General features: G+C 37.8%; 1 protein-coding gene across 1 annotated transcript in view; it reads right to left on the bottom strand.

Annotated features, from left to right (window-relative positions):
• Positions 1–26,032, bottom strand: part of FCHSD2 (FCH and double SH3 domains 2) — a 166,958-nt gene that overhangs the window by 34,959 nt on the left and 105,967 nt on the right. The window contains exons 9-10 of the mRNA XM_050913717.1: positions 7,742–7,864; positions 3,506–3,601 (exon numbers count right to left, since the gene is read on the bottom strand). Coding sequence (XP_050769674.1) covers positions 3,506–3,601; positions 7,742–7,864 — 219 coding nt within the window. The remainder of the gene's footprint in view (positions 1–3,505; positions 3,602–7,741; positions 7,865–26,032) is intronic.

Here is a 26,032-nt window from a genome sequence, read left to right as displayed (position 1 = left end):
TCATACAAATCAGATTTGGCTACAGTTTTTACTTGCACGCTCAAAGAAAACAACAGCATCAGTAATGTACAGGGGAAACTACAGTCACAGGCGACACATAGATAAAAAACAGGAAAAAAGGCCTCAAAAGTTTAGTGTCAGCTTTTTGTTGCCCTTATCCTCCCGCACCATGGACATGCTTTTTGTCGTCTGGCTCATTTTCTCACATGATAACATGCGGTTCAAGGAAAAAGAATCTTTTCCAAACAGGAAACAGAGAAAAGCTGGCTAATTTCCGTTATATTTTGCCCTGTTCTTATGGCTAGGGCTTATCTGTGAAGCATGGGGACAGTATATTTTCAACGCAATAGATTTCTGCAGACTTAATAAATATCACTTGCCTCGTGGGAGGATGTTTGATGATTAAACTGTCACTACACTGAATACAGCAGCAGGCTCCGTGTAAGGTCAGCATGTGCTGACTAGTTTTTCTTGTGAGGCGAAAGGTATTTCAAAAGACTCTCTTATTTTTTCCATCTTGCTGTTCGTAAAGGCCCAATCCATTCTGCGAATTCATTTACTGAAAGGATTAAAGCTGGTTGGGAATTTATCAATGATTTCTTACTGAATACTTTTAAAACAAACCATTGCCTTAAGGGAAAATGGTTTGTTTTAAAAAATTCGAAAAACTTCCTTTTTTAAAAGTATCAATTTATGTCAGTCGAAATTAACCGAGACACTGAAACAATCTAAATAATTCAGTAACATGAACAAATGTATAAAGTTAAGTTCAAAACAATTTTTTAGATAATGGAAAATAGCTGATTGATGTAGAATATTTTGTAGTGGGCTTCTCTTTGTGGACATTTAACAGTCTACATTTCAGCCAGTGTTAGTGTGATGCTGGGGAAACAAAAATTCTGAAAACTGACGGAAAACCATTTCACACCTACCTTTCTTAGGAATAGTCTCTTTTGGAGGCTCTGACTGTGCACGTTAAGAGTATTTTGAAAGTAAACTGAGCTGTGGGTTTTGTACCTGACTCAAGGATTTCATGGCAATCCATTCTGCGTTACTCTTTGGCAACAGCTCTCCCCTCATAAAACAAAATTTTGAGATGGACCGTGTAAAACGAGAATTTACAAAAGCATTCAGAGTTTTCCATGTAGGTGAGCTCCACATCCCTGTTTTTTATAACATTCCTCTTGCCTACAATACTCAAAATTTCATTCCAGTAATACTTAAATGCTCCAAACTTTGACCCCACAGTGGTCACAGTGGATCAGGTATTTAGTTTGATGAGAGGCCATAATCTGTTCTTGGAAAAGGTTCATATTAAACATTTGATTGGATGTATTAATCGCTCCACTTACATTTCTTTCAGTGTTAGTCTTTGGTGTGAAAATTATCATGCATAACCCACAAAAACTAAAAGCCAACTGATAATCTCTGCAGATCATCTACAAAGAGAGTATGTGGCAAAAGAATGCTTCATAACTGTTCTTCAATTAAATGTTGTTCGATTAATTAGAAAACATAAAATTTCTGACAAATTCAAAAGCCTGAGCAAAAGCCCTCATTCTCTTGTACTTACTGATTAAAAATGGTGAACGTGTAACCTGCAATTGCCCAGGTAGGACCCTGTTAGCTAAGCATAATTGTATGGATCATAAAGAAGCCTGCATAATTTATTTATTTTTGTGAAAACTGGTTACAGCGTAAGCAGCTAGAAGCTCAAAAAATGCAGTGCAATGAAGAAATGCAGTAATTCTACAGCCCCAGTGGGTTAGCCAAGTAAAGAAGTCACTGCATCTGAGGTACTGAGACAGCTTTAGACATGAACAACCCACTCATTGCCTTCTAAAAAGCTCCTGAAGTTAAGCAGTACGAGCAGCGTACGAGTACACTGTCAGACCACACAAATGCCATGTCAAAGCATCATGTAATTTTTAATGTTGAAGAGTTTAATAAGAGTGAATTACAGTTCTATTTTACATGGGGATAGGCCTCTGGAAAAAGAACAAAATTAAATTAGTAATAGGACTGCATTTCATCAGTGCATACTAATAGCCTCCAGTTGTTATACAAGCTTCCCCATTCATATTAGAGAAGTAACCAATTATACACATTACTATCTTGAGCTGTGAAATTTTAATTCATGCCCCCAAAAGATTAGAATATCAATTACAAATGCTGTGCAAGTGCAAAAGATAAGCGTGAAGCTGATCCCCACAAATAACACAGTTAAATTGCTTTTTCCTTCTTTAACTTAAGTCTCGTTGCGGAAAAAGCTTTCTTTTTTTCATTTTATATACATATATATTACGCATTCTGTTGCCACCTCTACATGAGTGTAAATTCAGCATCCCGAGCCACATGCATACCGATAAGGACACAAACGCCAAAGGCTGATCGTAAATACTACCTCTGCTATAGTCATTCTCATAGCACTCACAGGTGAGGGCTCAATATCCACCAGCTGAACTGCATGAAAACTCTAGATGCAGAGATTGCACAAGGATGAAAACACACGGCAGCAAAGGTTAGAAAGGCAGGGCAAAGACAGTTAGAAAGATTCTGCTCACTGTATTAAGAACAACCTAAAACTTTACGGAAATAACTGACTCTAGCCAAAAAAGCAGGAAGAAAAATCAAAATCACAGTTTGTTAAAATGGAAAGACAACGGAAACTGTGTTATAGCTGTTAGTATGCCTGCAAAAATCACTCTTACGTATCTATTAACAGGGTTCTTGAATTTAACCACCTGACGGGAGATCAAGACATTTCTGTCCAAGTCAGTTTACTAATGAATTCAAGTAATAAAAAGCTGCACAAGTTTAACATTTTAAAGATCTAGACTTATTTTAAACTGTTATTTCTTAAAGTAACGTTAGTAATGTCGGTGGGACATCAACAACCCACTTTAATAGAACTGCTGTTTGGGAATGTATTTACATACTATGATTTACTCAATTTTAATGTCATTAACGATTGCTTTGGAAGCAACACATGCACCAAAATAATATTTTCTGAGATTATTTTGGAATGCAACGTTTTAACACTATTCCTTCTAAATCAGTAACTTCTTACATGTATTTATAGGTATTCCTTGAGTAATTCAGAGGTACATGGACACTTTATTTGTCATAGCATCACACATCTTGTAACCCAGTATTATTGAATATTACGAGAACCTCACCAGCATGATAAAAAGCTAACAAAATGTAGTAAGAATTACGCTGAAAGCAGAGAAACACAGGACTGCTAGTCACAATCTGGAAGCAAAAAAAGATTCTGCTCTTCTGTGGATGACGTTGAGCCCGTTTGATGCTTTTGTTACGGTTAGCCACCTACCGCAAGCAGAGCTGGTGGAGTCAGACCACTTTCCCTTTCTTTTCCAAAAATACAGCATGAGGTTAAACCAGACTGAGATACCAGTGAGCACTATTCTCTTACCCATTTATAACAACATTCTTAAAAATAGAGCAAGAACAAATAAATCAAGGAATTCAGCAGGGTTCTTACAGTGTCACTGTCACTTGGTTGGAACTGGAAAGGCTGCGGTTTGTGAAACACAGAGTTCTCCTGTAAAAACAGCTGTAGATTGTAATCCCGCACCACCTGAGAAAATAAAAAATGCCATTTAGATTCATTATTTTGTAAACTTAAAAACATGCTATATAGTAAAAATCAGTACAGTGTTTCAAACAGAGATCAAATCTGCAGCAGAACCTTGAGTGCAACAAAAGGAAATACAGGACCTGATTCTGGGCAGTACTACCCACAGCTATTCAGAACTGACTGGCAGGACACACACTGGATGACAAAGACCTAAAATATATCTGCCATTAACCTATGAAAAATACCACAAAGGCAAAATGCGGAAAAAACCCAGCTATCGAGTACAGAGTATTTGGTGTCACTACCATAAATATTTTTCTCTTCTCTTGTGGATAATTTCTTGTACACAGTTCTTTCTTAAGCTGAAATGTCTTATTTTTGCACAAATTATTAGTTGCAGAAGCTGAAAAGACTATTTGGAATAACGCATACAAAATCAGTTACAAAATTCATCTCTTTTTATTAAATTGCTTTCAGAGAAAACTCTCAAAGCTTGCATTTTGCTAAACCAAAACTACTTCAGCTACTAAATTTGTTTAATGATACATTTCAGATACCATGACACATATCCCTAAACAAATCTCTTATGTCACAGTTTACACATATTTACAAAGAAAAACTCAGTGATTGCAATATGAAAAAATAGTATCACTGGTTGAAGAACTCTACAGAGTATTCATTGCTTCAATTGATGAAAATGTGTAAATAGCAGCATGAAATTATAAAAATCTACTACCAAACTGAGGGTTTAAATGTACGGAAGTGTATAATAAAGATGGTATTTATCCACAAATAGCAGCAGCATTGTATATGACCAAGAATTCTGATTACACTGTATGTACAATGGTAAGTACAACATGTTCTCTGATGCATCAAAATGTTGATGCTTGTGTTACCGAAATACTGAACTGTAAAAAGCTAATCTTCAGTTAAAGAAAGTAAATAGTCCTCCAGGGCCAATAATGCACTCATTTAGAACAGTACAGTACATAATTACTGCACCAATTTGAGCAGTTGAACATAAACACATTCAAATGCGTAGAAAACATACAGAGAAGGCATACAGGGAGTCTGTATTAGGAATTCCCGTAAACAGAAATTCAGAAAATACTAAGGGAGGAATCACCTGCAGCTTCAGATGATGCTCAGCGCTGACCATGGCATCGAGATCATTTACGTTAAACAGCTCCGGTCTTCACATAGTCCTTTAGATATATGTGAACACTGACCGTAGCACACAACTCTGTGCCATGTCAAATATATGTAACTATTTTAAACCAACTTCAATTAGAAAAAAACCCCAAAGTGTAGTTACTGAGGACGTGAAAACCTATACAGTTATTTTAATGCAATAACCTTTCACTATAGACCTCTAACTCGAAAGCAACTCAGTTCTTCAAAGACGAAAAACCATCTTTACAACAGCACTCATAAGAAATTTTCCCTCAAAGCAACAATACTTAGTTATAAATGAGAACAACTGTTATCATAAGGTGAGACTTGGGAGAGCGTGCAAGTCCAGCAAATTAATATCCCGGAGCATTCTGCAAACTATATTTGACAATTGTTAGAAAGAAAAGAAAAAGACTCCAAAGCAACACAGTATTCTCAGGATTAAGCAGCAACTTTTCCAAATGGATTTCCTGTTATTCAGAAATTAAGTCAACGTTCTCACACAGTTTCTTTATGAAGTCAATGTCAATTGACATGTTAAAATAGGTTTGAAATCAAATGTTAAATATATACCATATACAGAAAGAAGGCATAGTCAGAGACGTGCATAAATGACATTATTTGCCCTAGGTTGGTGAAGCTTCTTATCAGAAACATCCAGAAATGTTATTCAAAACAGTAAACAGCATTTCAGAAAATGTCCCAAAGAAAATCAGATTTTTTCCGAAAGAGAAGTGCAAGAAGTACAAGTCTTGAATAAGATTGTTCAAGTGCAAAGGAAGTTAAATTGCCTTTTCATATGCTCAGTGTCAGAGGGTAATATGTCCTGGACATGCCAGAGGAATGACATGGGTCACCCCAACCTAGCAGTAATAAAACCTCCAAAGCTGCCACAAACGATGCTACGATAAACTGTGAAAAACCTTCATTTTATATAGAAAACTTGGTTTTGAGATGTTTCCCTCAATCTGCATTAGCATCAGGTGACTGACAATCTCCTAAGCAGCTGAATACAACACAGCCCTGCCCATCCGAAGCAGCCACCTCTGGCTCTCTGACATTCAAGAGGCAAGCAGGCACTTCTGGGAAGCAACCTGCCTCATTCTAAAGCAAATATAATTTAATTCCATCCTGTAAACAGAAATATAGTTCAGATGGAAAACCAAAAGCATTTCTACCAATGATCTAAAGTGTCTTTTCTAAACGTAGCTTGGCAAACTTGTGATCTTGTACTTAAAACTAACAAAGAACAGGTAAAGTATTAAAAAAAAACAATAACTATTTAAAATCTTTGCTTTGATCACAGTAATTTTATTCCAAATTACTAAACTGCTAACAAATTTGTTACATGTTTAACACTCAAGCTACTTTTGAAACACATGCATAGCTTTTGATACAGAGTTTCTACTCTGGATTCACCTCTCCTTTTTGAGCTGACTGATTCCTGCAACGTGGGCCTACAGGAAATGTTGAAAATTCAAAAGAAAGGATGAGCAAAGCCTATGTCCGTGGAATAATCCACTGATTAATGTGTTTAGTATTTCAGAGCAAGACACACATTTTCAGTAGTAATGTAATACAAATTTTTCTTCTCTGCATTCTTGAACTGCAAGGAGAGAAGATTGGTGCCGATGAGCTATAAACCAGTTGTAAAAATCCTGTTCAGACCTGACAGCTGTATTTACGTTTTTGTTCGTTCTCCAGGCATTGTACTAACTTAGTAAAGCAGAAACAGAACTATTTTCCTGAAACATACAGCATGATGTTGTTACTGTGTAAAATAAGCCAGACCCGCAGGCTTCCGGCCACACAGAGGCTTGCTAACACAAGCTATCACAAGCTCGGCGCACACAAATATACGACGAAGGTATTCCTACGCAAATGAGCTGTTTGGAAACGACAGTTTAGTTAGCTGAAAGTCCCAGCCAGGCAGCACTCCAAGTATTCTGAACACAAAGGATTTAGTACAATACTGAGAAATTAATTACGAATACGTAGACATTACAGATAAGCATATTTAGTTAAAAGATTCAAAACCAGTATTTTGGGGGAAGGTATTTTAAGCTGACCTGAATGATATACACCAAGGTAAATTATTGATAGACCTTTTCCAACAGAAGATAAAATGGTATTTTCATTGTCTTTACAGTTGCTGCCAAGTAAAATCAAAGACAAGCTAGTGTGAAGCCAATTTTCAATCCACTCACTTTATATCTAATAAGGTGTGAGTTAGCATGCTTGCAGGTGAATAAGGAACGTGTTAAATACGTTTTTTCTGCATAAGTCCCTGTATAAATGAGCTCTGTTTCTGTGCGGGTGGTTAAGGTAAATGTATAAAGGAATATTATGACTGCACCAAAGCAGCTCGTTGGAGCTCAATGGCAATTATTTTTTTTTTTTTAGCCAGGCAGATGAATTATTTAAGTATCAAAATTATCCTGGAAGCGATCATGTATTTCTGATTCTGGCTGCTCGACAAAGCAAACAAACCACGTCTATGACAAGACTCTAATCTGTTCTCTGTATTTGCCATTCTTAATTCAAGGCAGAAAACACCATAATATTTTGGGTTTTAAGTTGACAATTATTAAGAAATGATCCAAACAGTTTCACAGGGCTTTACTGTGATGGATGACTTAATGCGGTTCCCGATTACACAGTGGAGAACTCTCAGCTGCAGTTTCTCTTTCCAAACATGCAGAGTGAGTATAACTGAACATCTCTTGATCGCTGTTCTCTAAAGATCTTGTACTGTGTAAATGCACTCATGAGAATGCAATCTGGGTGGCAATAGGAAAAATTCTCCCCAAGAAAACTGTCTAGTTTCTTTTAACTTAATACCACTCCGGAGTAACCAAAAATAATAACCCTTCAGTTTTGTCATTATTTTGGAAGCAAATCCTAAGCCTGGGAACTTATATATGCTGTAAGTATTCAGTTACAAAGGATCATTCAGTTAAAACTTACCCTGCTGGAAGTCTCCAGTAAAAACTGGAACGTGTTTTGTACAGCTTGGCACGTCTCTAGTTCAGTCCTGCTGAATGCCATTAAATAATCCTTAAGGTGATCATATACATTTCCATCAAGAGCCTGTATGAGGGAAAGAGTTTAAGAAAATTAAGAAAAGCAGTATGTACGTTTGTATATATTTATTAGCATTCCTGTTTAGACTTGTCAGATGCTCATACAATTTTTTTTTTTAACACATATTCACCTGTCATTATTAGCCTGGGCAGCGACAGGTGGACATCTTTCATTTTTGACAAGGAGGACTGGCAGTGCTTTATTTCCATTAGATGGCACCACAGAGCACTGTAACAATATCACGTTATAGTCAATGATTTCCATCCAGTTGTGTAATACGGCCATAGCAGAACAGTGAGGTCAGGTTTGGATAAGCGAATACGCTCAGGGAGATGTCACTTATGTCAAGAAAGGGACCGAGGAACTGCAAGGATGTGGAGTTTCTACCAGCCAGAGCACTCCTCAAGTCACTGTGCCGTGCTCCAAGTGACATTACCAAGACACTCAACATCTGTCTGCTTCAGATACACAGCTATTTGCTTATTAAAAACTGCTGATCAATACCTGCCATTTCACATAAGCTCAACATATCTCTTTCGTGCACAGAAATACCACATACATAACAAAAATTTATCATAAACTTAGCAGTTACCAGAGGGCAACATCAAAGTTCAAACTCAAAAGCACTGTTGTAACCAGAGCCGTAAAAACACATCGCATGGCCTAGGTTACACATAGGTTTAACGCAAGTTCTGTATTAAACATGTACGACTTTGCAAGTGACTGACAATTTCATTTAAATATTCAACTCTGGATATATTTAAATACATATTATATATTATATTATACATATATTATATTAAATATATTATATATATATTTAAATATACTAAATTTCACAGATATCCATTAAATATTCCTTGAAATAGTGTATATCAGATTTCAACAGATTCAAGAATGCATTTCTATACAAAATTGAATTTGATTATTTAAATCATTTTGAAAAGTCAGGGGAAAAAAAAAAGGTGAAATCGTGCAAGCCTTAAGAAATAGTTTCTGCCCCAGCAAAATCAAGCTCAATATTTAAGATGAGGCTAACAGACCCATGCAAATCAGACACAAATCATTCAGAACTTAGGACGAACAGAAGAGATTTTCTTTCTGCAAAAAAGTTATGCCTACCATCAGCACACAGCTACTACAGCAACCACCAGATGAAGTTAAAACTTAACATACAGACATCCTCAGTGAAGGATGCTTTGAGGAAAATAATAAAATTGTGCGACTGGAATTCTTGCGTCCAAAATTTTATATGCAAAATCCACTTTATACTACACTATTTTCTTCATCCTCCACCTACCAAGTGTAAAGTATTTCCTAGCACAGGCTGATTTCTTCCTTCAACCTCAGACATTAAACGTGCCTCAAACTTGCTAGCGCAAAAACTATGGCCATCAGAAAACAAACAGATAGGCTGCCATGCCAAACCAGCAGCAAACATGGGAATTTCTTTCAAGCCCCCACAATGTAGCCGGCTCACTCAGCCATGCTGCCAGCTACCCGTATCAAAGGCCGGTCTCGAGGGGTCAGCAGCCAGGGCAGCTACTTGAGGCCCCCAGCCACGGGAAGGCTCTGTTAAGCGAAGGAAGACGTATGGCTGGGAAAGAGCTATAGGTTAACTTCTCCAGGCTCTTACAAGTGATGTCAGCTCTACCAAATACTCTGTTAAGCATCACTTAAAAAAAAAAAATAATTCTTATTAAAAGAATTCTGTAATATGAGCTTACGGCTGGGATGTCCAATTGATAAAAAGTCAGGAAATTCCCAACCGCGAATCCATAAAAACCCTACAGCAATACCCATACGCAGCTTCAGTTCTTGTCTATCTTGATATAGGCAGAGCTTTACTGGAATTCATCCTGCAATGCACATTTAGTTCATAAGGCATAGCCCTAGGTTAGCACGAGGATTTTAACACTTTGTGTGCTTTTATAACGCTAAAGGGATAAGCCCTCAGTATCACAGTTATATGAGCGCCAAAGTTACCATCCCATTTCAAGGGCATTTATTTTCACATCAAATACATGCAGTCCCAAAAGCAGGTGTGTCTTGCACTTTCAGAGAATACAAATGATGTATAAAATTGCCAAGATCGGTTGTGCTCTCGGGAGAGCCGCTGCATGACGATGGCAATCCTGAAACTCCCCCAAAACAGAACCTGCAGACTTTTATGATCGAGCATATCTCTTCCTAAAGCTTTTCAGATCAAACACCCGGCTGGAGTGCAACTCTGCTAATAAATGTAAATAAATAGTTTAAACTTGGCAAAGCAATTATAAATGCTCAGTTTGCAAAGCAGCTGTGATTTTTTCATTGCAGTATGCTATAAACGAGTATTTCAGAGCTCGTTCCCCCTGCCTTCATATCAAGCCCATATGTTCTTTTTATGTTAAACCCAGCAGGAGGGGTTCATGTCATTTAACTTAAGACTTCTACAGTGCAGCCATCTACGTTGGAGTTTGTCACTCTAGGTCCTTTTTAGAGTCAATGGAGAGAAGTTGGTACTTCTGTGGTGTGATTCATCTCCCTCTAAGATAGATGGCTAAAATAGGTCAGATGAAAGGCAGCATGCTAAGTGCCTATTCCTCTTCACTGACCGTAAATAGCGCCCAGACAATTAGCTTAGATATACACGTCTACATGGTGGTCATAAAAGCTGGGTGAGATGAAGCCCATCTCAACACGTGTTTATTCTCTGCAACTATTATCTACCGAGCATTAGGAATTGATTCATCTACAGTTGCATTCTGTGGTTCTAGGAATATAAAAAGATATTTAAATATTAACTTCATTATTTCCCCACTCCTCCTGCAACGACCACAGCTCTGAAGTTTTGTGCTGAGATGCTAGAATACCCCCCCAGTGTGATACGGAGATATGTAAGAAAGATATATAAGAAAGAACATCAAAGAAAAGTGTGGCGAAACATTAGGAAGCATACAAATCTGTCAGCATGTGAAAACTGCATTACAGCCTTTCTCCTTTCATTAATTAAAAGCGGTTTCAATATGATGAAGTTCTTAAATACTGATGAGAGCTGCCAGAACTGAAGTTATTAAAGTCAGCGCAATACAACACAGGCATATTTGTCAGCCAAGTAAACCCACGGCTAAGCGTGCAGCTCCAACACATGCTAAAAAACTCCTTGTTGCACAGAAAACGTGACATCCCAGCAGTTACAGGATTGGAGAGCTGGTTGGTTACAAATTGCTTTCAATGATAATGTATCTATTAATTCTATAAAATGGTAATTATTATATCAAGCTGGATATGTTAATATTAAAACAAAAGATTTGACTTGCTGAACTACATGATATAAATTAACATTCATGTGGGATTTTATAATCTGAATCTCATTTACTTACAAACACTCTGACCCAAACCACTGAACATCACAATTTAGGTTTGAAATAGAAAGTCTTTTCAAAATTTCTGATCACACAACTTGAAGGGGAAACTGAAAAGAAAAATTTTTTTCAAAAAGCCCAACACACATTATTCCACTACAATGGCTTTTGTTCTCTTTCTGAATCTCAAAAGATTACGAAATCACTTACTGTATTACAATCAGACTGAAAAAACTGCCTTTTTTTCAACCTCAAAAGGATTTATGATTTTTTTAAAAACAAATCCAGCATCAGAACTAAGATAATATGAAGTTAAGTACCACGGAATTACAATTTCCAAGGACAGAAAAAAGTCAATGTTTTTTAAGAAATAATTTCTTTACAGAGGAATTGTCATGCTAAAGGTGCAAAACTACTTCCCCACCTGAGCCCGAGCTTTAAAAGATAATGGCTGAAATTAGGACTGAGAACTGAAACTGTTAACAAAGCCAATGGATACATAATGAAATTAAGGTGTGTTTTTATAAGAAATCCTATACATTAATTCAAATCGGTAAAATGGGGGGGACACGACAGGCCAAGAACGTTTTTCTGATTTCAACATACAGTTTCAAGTATCACATAACATAGCTTTCCTAGGAACAAAATTTCAGTCCCAGTTCAGATCATTATTTTGAGAAGGTTTTTCTTTTTAATTCAAGAGATTCCATTAAACATTTTGGGAACTTGGATGCATTGGTTTTAATCAGTCTACATTCTATAAAGATTTCCTCAAAAGCAAAGATGTAAGTAAAACTATTTTAGATATTGTTAGTAAATTTGGTTGCCTTTGGGACATCTTAATCTAAGATGATAATGCACGATGTAGAAAAGACACTGTGTTGCACGTATCATGTTCATTCCTGTAACTTACTTCGAAGTCTCTTCACTAGAACATTTACAGGTCTCAGTCACACTCTGTTTACAAATTACCATTTCAACTTCCTGGAGAAGACGGAGAACAAGCTAAATTACTATGTATTTTTTATTTTAAAAGACTCATTCCTTCTCAAATCCCAAAGAAAAAATGGAAACTATTTGACCCATGCATAATGCAGACCAGAGTCGTGCAAAGCCACCAAGGCGAGTCTTCCATTTTATCTCATTTATTTCTGAAATATTCCTGTTATTCTATTCATGTTTGTCTTGCACAGAAACTGCTAAGCTGTGCTGAAGCTCTGCATAATATTTTTACAGTTTAAACTCAGGCGTTCAAATTAAACTTCTCATTTAGCGATCTGAATCCACCAGGCACCAAAACCTGGACCTTACAGTACTAAGTTAAAAAACCACAATTAAAACCACACTTGTAAAGCCACATGGGTTTTCACTGACTAATTTACACTAGTCTCATCTGAATCTTCACTGTCTAGAAATAATTTCATATTTTCAAACATGGGCATTTATACTTCTATGTCTTTTTGAACTCCCTAACCCTCACTGGAACCCCACTCTTTCAATAAGATGACCATCGTGGATCAAATTAAGTTTTCATTTGCAAACATCCATCCTTTCGTGAGTTGATGCAACTCAACAGTTTACCTGTGCTAATTTTGCCTACACCAAGCATTAAAAACCTTGACAAATGCTTCGTAAGCTGCCACCGCTTTGCCGGAAACAATACAGCTGATGTTGAAGGCAAAGAATTTCCTTACAAGGGTGGAGGTAACATAACAAAATTAGACCTGACCCTACCCCACCCGGACTACAGTCTGAAAATGAAAAGATAAGGAAAAGTTTTAAGTGAACTGAACAAAAATCATTGTGTTTGCGGAGTGATAACTTTTCTATAAAGTCAATGGTATTGCATCATGGTAATGTGACATATTTTCCTGTTTAGTAATCAAAGCAAACCCCCCAAATAAAAAGGGAGATCCATATCATAGATGCCGCCTTCTATCTATTTTGGGTAGCCTATTAAAAATGAAAATTAAATTCTTATACCACCCTATTCTCATTTGCATTAGAAACCCTGTTTTTTCTATCCCTGATCTGCTTTGTTTTGAAAATAACCTGTAACCCGTTAAGAACAGGGACTCTATTTTTCATCTCGTATTTTCTGTAACACTACTCTAAACTTTTTCTTACTTAACATTAAAAAAAACCCCCAATATAAATTACATAACAAGCATGCTGAGTGAAGCTTTTTGAGTGTTTAAAACTTATGCCTATAATCCATTAAACAAACAGTGCGATCTCATGGATGGTACAGTCTGGGAATTTTCAGTTGAATGATTTTGGTAAATGAGACTCCAAGTGTTTTAATTTTTATATGCAAACACCTCCGAATATAAAAAGGAATCTAAAAAGGAAAGATTGGGTTACATACAATAATAGCTAAATTGTTAAAAGGAATTATTACTATTAAGACATTAGCTTAAGGACCCTTCTGGGTCTATGAGAGGTTAAGAACAAAAGTAGTTTGTATGTATTTTACCCCAAGCGTAGCAACAGGTCTCGTATTATTTGACAGTGAAGGACAGACTATTTTAAAAACTCGTCTAAAACTCAGAAGTAATAAAGTCAACAACTTGAATCAGCTGGCTTTGCCGAACTCAGCAGTATTTGGATCAGTGATACGTAACAGCCTTTCCCAAGGACATTGGGAGAGAAAGGAAGGAAGGTCAGGAAAACCCATGCTTTTCAGTTAACAGTTACATCCCACAGTGATTTTCCCTTAAAAATGCTGATTCCTGGTAGTAATTTATTCTAGGCATCAATTTCTCCTAATACAGAAGAGAAGCTTGCTTTAAGTCTTTTTCTTTTTAAATTCTTCCATCACTGCTGAGATACCCTTCTTCTCCATCAAGACATCCTAACATAAAAGTAAATCAGGTCTGTGAGTATTTGTCAACAAAAAGCGACTTCTATATATAAATTACCAACAAACCCAAGATCAAAGCAATAGAAGTGTCCCTGAACAGCATGCCTGCAGCAAGTGTGTATCGGCTGCCATAAAACTAGCATGAGCTTCTGCATTTCTCAGTCATTGCAATCCTGTAGGAACAACTGCACAGTGTCTGCACCGATCACGATATTGAAGTCTGAAGTCTGACTTAAAAATGACTGGAAGCCTGCTGCCCAGCCTGCCCTTTACAGGCTCAGCATTTGATAAAAATCCTATTTTTCTGCTAAACCATGTGTGCAAGTAGAGAAAGCTGCTAAGAAAAGCTGATGACAAAAAACCTACCCTCTTCTCTGGATCAAAAAGTTAGTGCTGGATTTCCCCAGCCTACGAGGAGAAAGGATCATCTAAGCTTAGCTCTGTAAAAATCAGAATTTCAAGTTAGCGGTAGTACAGCCACGCAGTTTGCACCCAATGCAAAACAGTGCTAAGCTAAGGCCATAAAATTCTCCGTATCCCAGGATAATCTTGCACATCCAAAGCTGCTGTAGTGATAAGCCTCCTTCATCGTGAGGTCCAGGTCCGACCCTCTCTCAGTGAAGTGAAACTAGTTAGTTGCGCCTGTGAACATCTGGAATCTAGCGGGGTCCCACAAAAGGGAAACACAACTACCCTAAAGAAGATACATCTGGACAGAGCGAGGAAAGCCTCTATTTAATTTAGGGCAGGCAGCTGCTACTCAAAATGCAGAGCCATGAGAGCTGGGACCAGTCCCAAAGCGGCAAGTGTAAAAAGGAGGATGGGACTGAAACTCTTGGTTTTTCTTAGACGACTGCTGCTATGCAGCTACCTGGGATGTGAACAGGGAAAAAAGTTTTCTAAATCATGACTGAGTTACACCAGCATTTGTTCCTTACCCAGGGTGTGCATTCCTGTGCAGAATACTGTTCATCTGCTCATGCTGGTCCCTTCAACACTTTGTAAAAATGAAATACTGCGGCAAAACCACTCTACTTTTACTTGAATTTCCCAATTAAAACTGCTTTTGATTGTTTCCTCTGCAACATGGCATCTTCAGCTCTACTCTGGAAGTATTTCAGTAGATACCAACCCTGAAGTACAGGTGGACAGCCAAGTGTCCTGGGCACCTCAGTTGTCCTCAACTCCTGCAGCACGTAGTTTCTTTGAATGTCGAGCATCGTCAGACACAAAGTATCAGCCAAAACAAACAGAAAGGGTAGTAACTTGCAGACATTTTTACTCTGTTAGCCCTCACTGCACTTACAGCAAGCTCTTCTACCTCTCCAGCCACCAATCTGTTCTTATCTCCTTGAAATGAAGAAGGTTTTGGCCCAAAACCTCCAGAGTCCCTACAGAAAGATCCTCTGCCACCTCTCTGGCTTCTGCTCCTTCTTGCAGTTTCATAGAAAATAATTTTAAGGAATTTTTATAACTGTCTCGCTGTACTGTTGCTGTCAAGCTAATTAGCTTCTCCTGTTTCTTTTTATTTTCTTTTTCTTAAATCAACATCCTGCATGACTGCATGTTCTTCAGAAGTACATTCTTAAGCAGCCAGCTGTGAACAAGGAAGTGAAAGATATTCCAGGGACATATCCATACCGCTCAGGAGCGGAGAAATGATAAAAAAAGCTGGGAACGAGTGGAAATTTAAAAAAGCACACCAAAAGGCAGGAAGGGAATATGATGAAAAAGGCTGAAAAACGTATAAACTGCCTATTTAAATCAACAAAGGTTGCAAAACCTATCTGAGTTTCCTCCTCTTTTCCCGCAACCTAGAGAAGGAGCTTTCATCATGGCGAACATGGGAACAATAAACACTAGAAGACAACAAGTGCCCCGACTTCTGTTTGCTTGCCTTTCAGCTCGGTGCTCATAAACACACTTTGCACTTTCCCTTACCCCAGAGCTTTGTATTTTCTCGTGTCAATAGTTTTGGGCCTGTTTGCAAGTTCTTTGTTTGGTCTCAATTAGTCACTTGATGATTGTTCTGCACATCATTTTGTTCCTTTACAATTTAGGCAGGGTCATTGTTTTTAATGACAAAACCTTTGTTGCTGGTGTGCTGAAGTCTACTCTGAGCACAGAAAAACATGGAATGGCCACCAACAGATGCCCATCTCCCTCCCCCAATCCAGAGATAAACCCTTTAAACCAAGTATAAGCAAAATTAATGATAATATTAAGTACTCCTCCTAGATTTGCCTCCACAGATCTCATGGTAGTGCCCTGTAGTTGTCACATTTAATGATGAGGGTCTGGTAGGTGAACACAGGCACAGAAGGAAATCTCCTTTATAATTCTTTGCCCCATCAGGCAGACAGCCATGAGAGTTACCTGATGAAGACAGCATTAAATAAACACTTCAGGGTTCAAGAATAATTCTGCTTAAATCAGTGGGAATACCCTGATGCAAGATTGCATAAGAATGGAAAAATCAGATCTTCAAATTCTACCGCACAAGGCTTAAAAAAACCTGGAAGATGAAAACAGATTCTTTATAATCCAGAAATACACCTACTTTTCCCAAAAGTTGTTAAGTACCATCTCCCAAGACTTCTTGGACCTACTTTGCTTTTTCTTTCATAGCACTGGAATAAATCCCAAGGGGATCCTTCTTCTGACATGACTAATTTTCAATAAATTGCACTGGTGCAATCGTCTTTGCTATTGTACTTCCTTGTTCTTGAAAAAAAAAATTCTGGCTCGAATCCAACACTCAGAAGAACGCTTTGTGCCAGACTGTCACCGTCACGTTACCTTCATATCTGAAGAATACTCTATACTGTTCCTGCCAATAATATCTGGCTTCCTTCACACGGAAAAATGTATATTTAAATCGTTCAGCATTTTGCCACTAATATCTGCTATTCAAGGATTCTTATGCTGACCACATCATCATAGAATCACAGAATGGTTTGGGTTGGAAGGGACCTTAAAGACCATCTAGTTCCAACCCCCCCGCCATGGGCAGGGACACCTTCCACTAGACCAGGTTGCTCAAAGCCCCATCCAGCCTGGCCTTGAACACTTCCAGGGAGGGGGCATCCACAACTTTGTTATCGTCATAATGGCTGCTGAACAGCAGCGGAGTATGTGGTATGTCTAACATTTGCAGCTGGGTTTCTTATTTTTAATTCAGTAGGAAAATGTACCTAAAATGTAATTAATTATTTTGTTGCTCAGTTTTAAAAATATATATATTTTTACCTCATTTGGAAGGTAGGTTAAAGAAATGTACTTTGCTCAAGAATGGGCTAGAACCATGGTGATTCTTAGCTCCTACAGGATTTAATCACACACAAACACAGACCCATCTCCAAGAAAGCTCTTGAAATTCCCCCTTTATTACAGCCTTCTACTGTGTCAAAGGTGTGGATTTACCAGCAAGTCTCCATATAAGCCTTCATGCTATAGAAGAAACATCCTTGACTCAGACACACTAGCTCTTCTGCATAAGTCTCAAAACCTTCTGTGTTCTACAAGAGTATAGGCTAAGGAACAGAAACCTTAAATTGACACAAACGTGCATGTGAAAATGCATTTCATACCAAATCCCATGTTTCTTAATAGTTAAAAATACTCCCTTGGCAGATAAAATGCATTAAAAAATGTTAAAAAAAAAATCAGATACTGATCATATGTATTCCTGATGAGCTTTTATTTTCTCTTTTGCATCCTTCCATTTTTTTAACCATCTATTTTGCCATTGCTGTTTTTAGGTTTTGTTCAGTTGATTCCATCTCTATATTATCATTTTAACAGCAGTTAATTTTTTGTCCAGTGTGCTTTTCATTTACTTCTTCAAATAAATCTGTTGGAGCAGAAAAGGTTTTGTTCAACACAGGCTGCTGTTCCCAATTGCTATTTGGATTTATCACTTCCATATGGGGTTTTTTTTTTCTGTACATGGGTTTAAAGTTACCTGTCACTTCCAGCAAACTATTCAGTGAACAGGCTTTTCAAAAGATGCTCAAAGAATAAGTTTAATAATGGCAATATTGCAATATTAAAAACTTCAATAAATTTAATCTATTACTGAGCACTTCAGATTCTTGTCACGCCAAACAGACATAACCTGTAGTTCGATGTGGTCCTACATATGTAACATTACACTGCCTAATCCATAACACAAAGGGTCTTTTCAGGATAATGAAGACATTTTCCAACTCAAAATGCATTTTTTTAAATTTTATATTAAAATGTCAGTTAATTAAACAGTATGAAAAGGGCACGGCATATTTCATATAGCAAACCCCACGTTCCTGAAAAGGCACTCTACTAAAGGATTACTAAATACTCCTCATCAGTCATACTAGAATTTAAGGACCAAAGCAAGTGAAACTATTTTTAGGAATTTTTGTAATCTACACAAATGAGCAACATGTTCTTAAAAGGAAAATGGCTCAGAGTCACAGTACTGTGATTACTGTAATAATTATAGAATCATAGAACAATGAAAGGAATTATCTCGAACAATAAAGGAAAAAACATCACAGGGGTATGCCAAAGGTATAGCAGCTGCATTGCAGCACAGAAGATTAATCTGTGTTTCCCAAATATCGCTTGGGAATTCCACGTGTCAATTATGCTTTATTACTTTTAGTAGTCCATTCTCATTCATTCCCAGGGGAATCATGCTAACAATTTATGCATGCACTCCTTATAAGCACCGGTGGGTGAGGAGAAAGATAATTTTAGTCTGAAGTCTGTAAGGAAAAATATTGTGAAAGGTTTCTCCCTTTTACACAGATTCCCCCCGCCCCCAACAAAAAAGCCTGGCAGAAGAAAAACCCATTACAAGCCACATTCCTAAACAAGTATTGATGGGTTCATTGGTTGTACCATTTTCTCCAGAAGCTGACAGTGTTTTATAAGCTTCTACTACTTGACACACGACAGTGATGAGTAACAAAAATCAACAGAGAAGTGAACAAAATGGGATCTGGTGGTGTTAAACTATCTTTTAATTAAATAACTTCTTAAGTGTGGCCTGATTGGAAACATCTAAATATATTTTACTCTCACAACATCATCTGATGAACATAATTGCATTAAAGTAAGCTCCTTTTCAAACTTATTTCAACAGTGTTGCACACTCTATGATTAATGCTCAAACCTTTTTAAACACTACTTAATTTCACAATAATACTGCTCAGGTGTCCTAACGACACTATATGGTCAGAAGCACACGTTTAAATCACATAGGAAGAGATGTCCCAAGAATCTGGTAGGCTTGGGATTCCTTTGATACAAGGCTATCTTTAATACCTAGTCTTTGGTATTAAATAAATTGAGACTTTCATCAAAGTTAATTCGATGAATACTGTCTCTGATATTTCCTTTTAAGCCCTTTGGGGCTTCTAGACCCAACCAGATAGCAGGGTCTGTGCTAAACGTGAATGTCAATACACAGAATTTAAATAGAGACATTCATACCTGAAATCACATACGCATACCATAAAAATACACTATAATAATCCAACCGAATGAATGCCCACTGAGAGGAGCAAAGCATGACAGAAGTGGGTCAACTATAAAAACTTGTTAAACTATCTGGGTATACACATAGTCACAAATATTTGTAAAGATTTTACTTAGAAAAAAGATGCTTCTCACTCAGATTTGCTGTCTTCTTTTTATCCACCTTTTTCTTAGGACTCCGTATCTTTTTTAATTTCTCTTTTATTAAATTGAATTCTCACCTATTAAATTAAATCATTATATCTAAGGTCTAATATAAACCACTGAACAATTTGATTAATAGGAGCAGTTTAAAAATTTTATTTCTAATATTCTTTAGCTTGAACTACACACCTGATTTCTACCTTTTTCCACATACCCGGTTTATACTTCAGTCAAAAGTAGCTTCTCCAAATAAATTTAGGCACCCAAAAATCAGGGTATTGTCATGATTCTTTCAAACAAATTTTCTTCCAGTATCTTTAGATCATTTTCAGCTCCCATAACTCTGAGTTATGCGAGATTAAAGCCCTTGAACCTAAGCATTTAAACTTCCCTGAAGTTTTTGAAATCCATTAAGATTTTTAAAAGATACTAATTGAAGGGTGCTGCTCGATGCTGCTGCTGCTGCCAAGGGGGAAGCGAGTGCACACACAGCAGACAGGGTTCTGATGAACCAGCTGCACTGAACAGGTTCTTCCCATTAATGACGAGCAACACTGGGTGTACCAGAGACATTATTTCTTTTAATTAGCATTCAAATCCTATGAGCAGTTACCTTAGTGCTTCAATACTTTGTAAAATATTACAAAATAATATCCTTCTTCAGTTGGACTACACTGTTCCAGCTAGTCAGTCGTCTGGCATTACGGATCTAATGAATCTATTGGTAGGGAATATTTGCTTCCCTTCCACGACGAGGGGGTTTATCCTAGCTATAAAGCCTTTTTAGCAGAGATGACAACTTGAACAGATGGGATTTTTTTTTTTTCCCCCTGTATGAAAACTAGCAGGTAGACAGACAAATCATATTGCAGGATTCCCCCTCCTCCTCCTCCTCCTCCCTTGACCGAGCTTTTCGGCCAGCTTTCCAATCAATTATCTCCCTAGCAATTTGTAAATGCTAAATAGGAATTTCTTGCCTCCTAATGCCCTTCTGTGGCCTAATTCCAATGGCGCATGGATCAGCTCCGTTCATTTCCTTTCAGAGCAGCTCACAGCGAAGGAACATTTCTCTCTTCTAATACCAGTTGCACACCCCATTCATTGCTGATGAAGCCCTGAGCTGTTTACTGACCTCTCAAAAGGAGCCGAAACCCGACGTTGTGTGTTGCCTTTTGAGCGCCCGCTGCAAGCCACAGCACCCGTAAATGCTCACAAGCACGAGCCCAGAATTCAGCTGCAGGAAGGGATCCCAAGGCAAGAAAGTTTTCTAAAGACTGTGCCAAAAATACAGCTCAAACAGCCATTGTCCATGCAGGCTATGACAACTGACGCCTGGCTCCTCACCTCCACCCATCCATACCAGCAAACATCTCCACTGTCACCAAATGGACTTACGTTGACACAGAAAAGCAAAGCTTTTGAAGCTGAAAGAATAAAAAGCATCTCACAATTTTGACAGCCGTACCCTATGTAAACCTTCTCAATTCTGTAAAAACTCTTACCAGGTTTGCCTCCCTCCAGGGTGACATCGACATGCAAAAAATAATAGATGAGAAGCCATTTTTCCAATAACTTTTTTTAGGATTTAATTATGCTTCAAATTCAGTGTGACATTTTCCATCTTTCTTACACTTATTGGGCTTGTGCTATTTTGGGTATTACCTCTTTCTTATAATTCCTCTACCACTTTCATAAGTTAAGTCACTCGGAAATGTTTTCTCCTGCCGTTGATGTACAAGACACTACATCAGTCCTCACAGTCTCCATCAAAAGACGGTCATTATAACACGTTTTGCCTTCTTCTAAATGGCTTTCTGTGTTCCTTGAAGACAACAAAATCTATAGCAAGAGTGTGCATCAAACACTTTTTAAAATTTTTCTACCACTCCTAGAGGCTTTGGTAGAGGAATAAAACCAGCTCATCTTTGCCACTAGCTCCAACGCATCCAGGTGACCACTTTCAATTTGCAACCTATATTGGCTAAGTTTCATCAAAAAGGAAATATCTAGCAAGACAGCTAGACAATTAGATATTTCATTTTTGATGAAGCAGCAGTTATTCACAGAAACCTCTGGATTTCACTTCCAATCATCCAACAGAGCATCTGAATGTTTTCAGTACCAACTCCATGATCACTTCAGTCCTAAATAACCACTCTGGGGGCACAGGACAGCTCGTTTCTCCTACAGACGTTAAGTGCTACAAGACTGCCATTCAAGTTATGCACATTATTAGTCCACTGTTTCAATAATGTTTATACTTAGCATCTCATTTAACAGGACAAAACCTGTGCACACACATTTAATTTTAAAAACAGTACATGAGCTTTTCACATAGTTTCAATGTAAATATGTGTAAATTCCAGGTAACTCACTGAAACACTGTGTGGTTATAAGTAACAGCAGACAAAAATGCTTTAAAAAAAAAAAAAAAAAAAAAGGTATTTCTTCCCTTGCATCTTCAATTCTTCAAGTGAATCCAGAGTTGCTAAAAGCAAAAACCCCAACCAAACAAAACCCCGTGAATGATCTGTTCGGGATGTCTGACTCCATGACTTTTAAAATAGGAATGTCGCATGTTTCTAGTTAAAACTTTTCGACGTAGCCCCACCTGCCTCCCAACCGGAGCACACCAGGTGCTTCCTGAGTTTGGTTATTTCTCCGCGCTAGCTACAGAGCGACTCGAAGGCACGCAGGCTGCTTTCTGGCAAAGCAAAGTATTTTGGGAACCGTTCTTATTGTATTACAGCGCGGCTTTGAAACAAGATGGCAAAGTTTCATTTCCTGTTCAAAATGGGTAGTTTTATGACATTTGACAGAAAAATCTTGAAGCTCGATCCAAATCCTAAACAGTTTCTTTAAAAGTCAAAAAAAAAAAAAGTTTTAAAGTTTTCTGTTAACTCCTTAAACTAGATTTCTCAACAAGACAGCTGGGATTCCTGTTAAGTACCTCCTTCCCAATCTTAACCCTTACAGAGCTTTCCTTGTGCCCTCTTCCTAGCAGTGATGTTGAATTTTTCTGGCTTCCCAGTCATTTTCTTTGTTCTACTGCATTGCATTCAGCCTTCATCACTGATTATTTCTCTGTATTCCTTCCCAAGTCGCTCCCACTCACTGCACCAACGATACCAGCCTCCTGTTAACTTTCTCATATAAATACATCCATGACGACTTCTATGTAACCTCCTATACAGGAAATACCTTTCACGAGCATCTGTAAAATCACACTACATTTTTTCGCAATCAACTCTTTTCTAAAGTTATTTCTGTCAAAATGCCAAAGGAAAACTTGCTGACAAGTCAGAAGCATTATCAAGAAATAGTTTCATTATACCATGAAAAATGATTATTGTTTTAAGATAATCAAGTTGCCCTGATTTATATATCAGGCTTTGCTATGCTCTGTCTTTACACTATACACTCCCCACCCATGGAGGAATAAATACTTAGCCCCCCTGGAAATAAACAGCCTTTTTGGACCAAACGCTTAAACAAGGAATTGACTTGTGGTTAAAACATGAGGTGAGACAGAGCTGACTGTCATCAGGCAAATGTGACCATGGCTCAGTTTTTCATCTGTGCAACAGAAATCGTTGTGATTCAGACCCACTCTTTTGTCTCGAGTTAGCTTGGAAAGGCTGTGTGATGAGTAACGTGATCTTTCAGGGTGCGAGCGGTGGATTTGAAATTGAAAATATTAGATGCTACCATAGCTAGTGGTGGCAGTACCACTTACTGTTAAGGCCATCTAAACTTCCCTTGCTTGTGATTTTGCCAAAATTACCACCAGAAGTGGTTGTCTTTCCGGTAGGAAGCGTCTTTTAACTTCCCTGTAAATGTTTACTAACAGTCAGCCGGAATATAAATGCTCAGAAGTGTAGTTAGCACATATTCAATAGACTATGAAGGAGCCAAAGGTCTCCAAAGCAGCACTTCGGTATCAACTGGGAAGTGTGATATATGAGCATTTAAGAGAAAGCCTGAACAAGACAGCACAATTTTGTATTAATTATTCAACAGTTTACGTGGATGCATAATCACCCTACAAACAGGGCCTTATTAAAGGAATTAATTTCCCCAAGGTTTTATGTGCATGTATGCACACAGACTGATGTCCCTGGAAGGGAAAACAGCGTGGTACCAACTATTGTGAAGCCTACAATGAGCATCTTCTGGAACACTCGTATCGTGTGTTGGGCAACTACCTCCCTTCACTCATCCTCCATTCATCGGAATGAACATGAGAAAGCAATGCACACTCATCAACCGTCCGTAAAGGGAAGTTACTGTGCCCATCTGATACTGTAGATAATGCAATCTATGGCTGGCTTAATTGTAACTACAAAATATTTGTGGCTTGCAGCTGACAAGAACGGGAAGTGAAACAATAGTTCTTTCACTTACATAAATTCCCTCCACATTTTAAAGGGAGTATTACAGGATCTTAAAAGAATAGCTAGTATTGAATTAATAAAAGAGATTTATAGAAGAAAATGGAAACCTCTAGTGACTTCAAAATTATTTTATCTTAATGCTATTTTTTCATTTAGGACAGAATCTCCATTTTAGAAAAGTAATTCCCTGGGTGTTTCTAAATCATTCTAAAAAGCATAAAACAATAACGTGTACGTAAAATGATTTCTTACAGCGATAATATTGGTTCTGCTTGTTCTGGAGTCTACAGAAATATGCACTCATGCAAATGTATAACTTTTTATTTATACAGGACACACAGTGGCCAACCATTGCTAGGATAACATTCCTGAGACAATTTAAGACCTTCAGCTAACATGTCAACTTACTTTTCAAGTCAAATAGAGTCACCAGAGGAAAGAACCATTTGCTATACATGTCCTATTAATTTCTGGGCATAAATCAAACTATTAACTGAAAACCACCAAGTCCTCAATCTTGGGTCATTTTTATAAACACTGCCAGCTTCAGCTGAATCTCATTTGTGCAAGTAATGTTTGGAGTCTGTATTTACATTTGTTTTAAATGATCATTAAAAGTGCTCGGTAAAAGCGGTGGATGACTACTGAAAACACAGATGTCAACTCAGCTTCACAAAAACTCCCAACAATGCTAATGAAGAAAAAACAGGGTTCATCAAAACATGAATATTCTAGCACTGTTGGCTCATGCAGTTACTCCAGTTAATGGCAGAAAAAATCCAGAAACTAGAAGTTAGGGGTTCCCAAGCAGAATCTTCTTAACAGAAAATGTTATTTCATGGAATCATAGTATAATTCAGTTGAAAGGGAGATATCGGTTCAACCTCTGCTCAAAGCAGGGCCAAATAGATCAGGTTGCTCAAGGCTGTGTCCAGTCAAGTTCTGAATGTCTCCAAGGTATGACATTCCTCCCCTCCCCAAGCCCCTGTTTCTGTTTGACCACCTTCATGGCAAAACTTTTTCCTCGTATTTAATCAGAATTTCCTGGGTTTCAATTTGTCCGCCTCCCACCATGCCATCACCTTCAAAAAAAAAGCCTGGCTCAGTCTTCTCTATACGCTCCTCACTAGGTAGTTGTATATCATTAAGACTGTTAGTATCTCCCTTTCTTTTCTGAGGCTGAGCAAACTCAGTTTTCTCAGCGTCTCCTCCTTTGTCATGGGCTCCAGGTACTATACTCACTCTCGGTGTTCCCTTGCAATGGCTCAGTCACTGCTCACGTTAACCCTCATGACTGCCAGCTCAGTCCTCGGACAGATCTCTTCCTCTATCAGAACCCTTTAAGACAGTGCTTAAAAACAGGCAAGGATGTGAAAACGGTACACATGACCTGTAATTTTAAAAACTGATCTCTCAAATTAAAAAAGCAATGCTGTAACACGTCTCGGTATCATCACCCGTGCATACATAAAGATCTGTTCCAGGGAAATTACGTAACATGAAGTTTCTATTTCAACCTGCCATATCACCACGAGAACTCTGATCAAGGACAAGAGCCAAATTATACAACTGCACTTCCTCATGTCAAGCAAACTGGAAAGTACAGAAAAAAACCCCCAGAAAAGATGACGGATACTTACAACAACATAAAAAACCTTACTGAAACTACAAAGAGAAAAAAATAGCAAAGCACACTAGGTTTTGACACTATTGCTCCAATGCAGTCCTCAAACACCAAAGACCACACTAGGTATGATATGAAATAAAATTCTTAAAAATGTAGAGAGCTTTATTTAGAAATACCAGCTGCTACTGTTTGCTACCTTATCGAGAACTTTTCATTGTTCATAAAAACCGCATCACTATCTGTAAACAGTTCCCCAACATTAAGATCACACTTGAT

The sequence above is a fragment of the Gymnogyps californianus genome, chromosome 1 (genome assembly GCF_018139145.2).
Source record: "Gymnogyps californianus isolate 813 chromosome 1, ASM1813914v2, whole genome shotgun sequence".
NCBI lineage: Eukaryota > Metazoa > Chordata > Aves > Accipitriformes > Cathartidae > Gymnogyps > Gymnogyps californianus.
The sequence above is the reverse complement of the archived record's forward strand: the minus strand, read 5'-3'. Positions and strand labels throughout refer to the sequence as shown.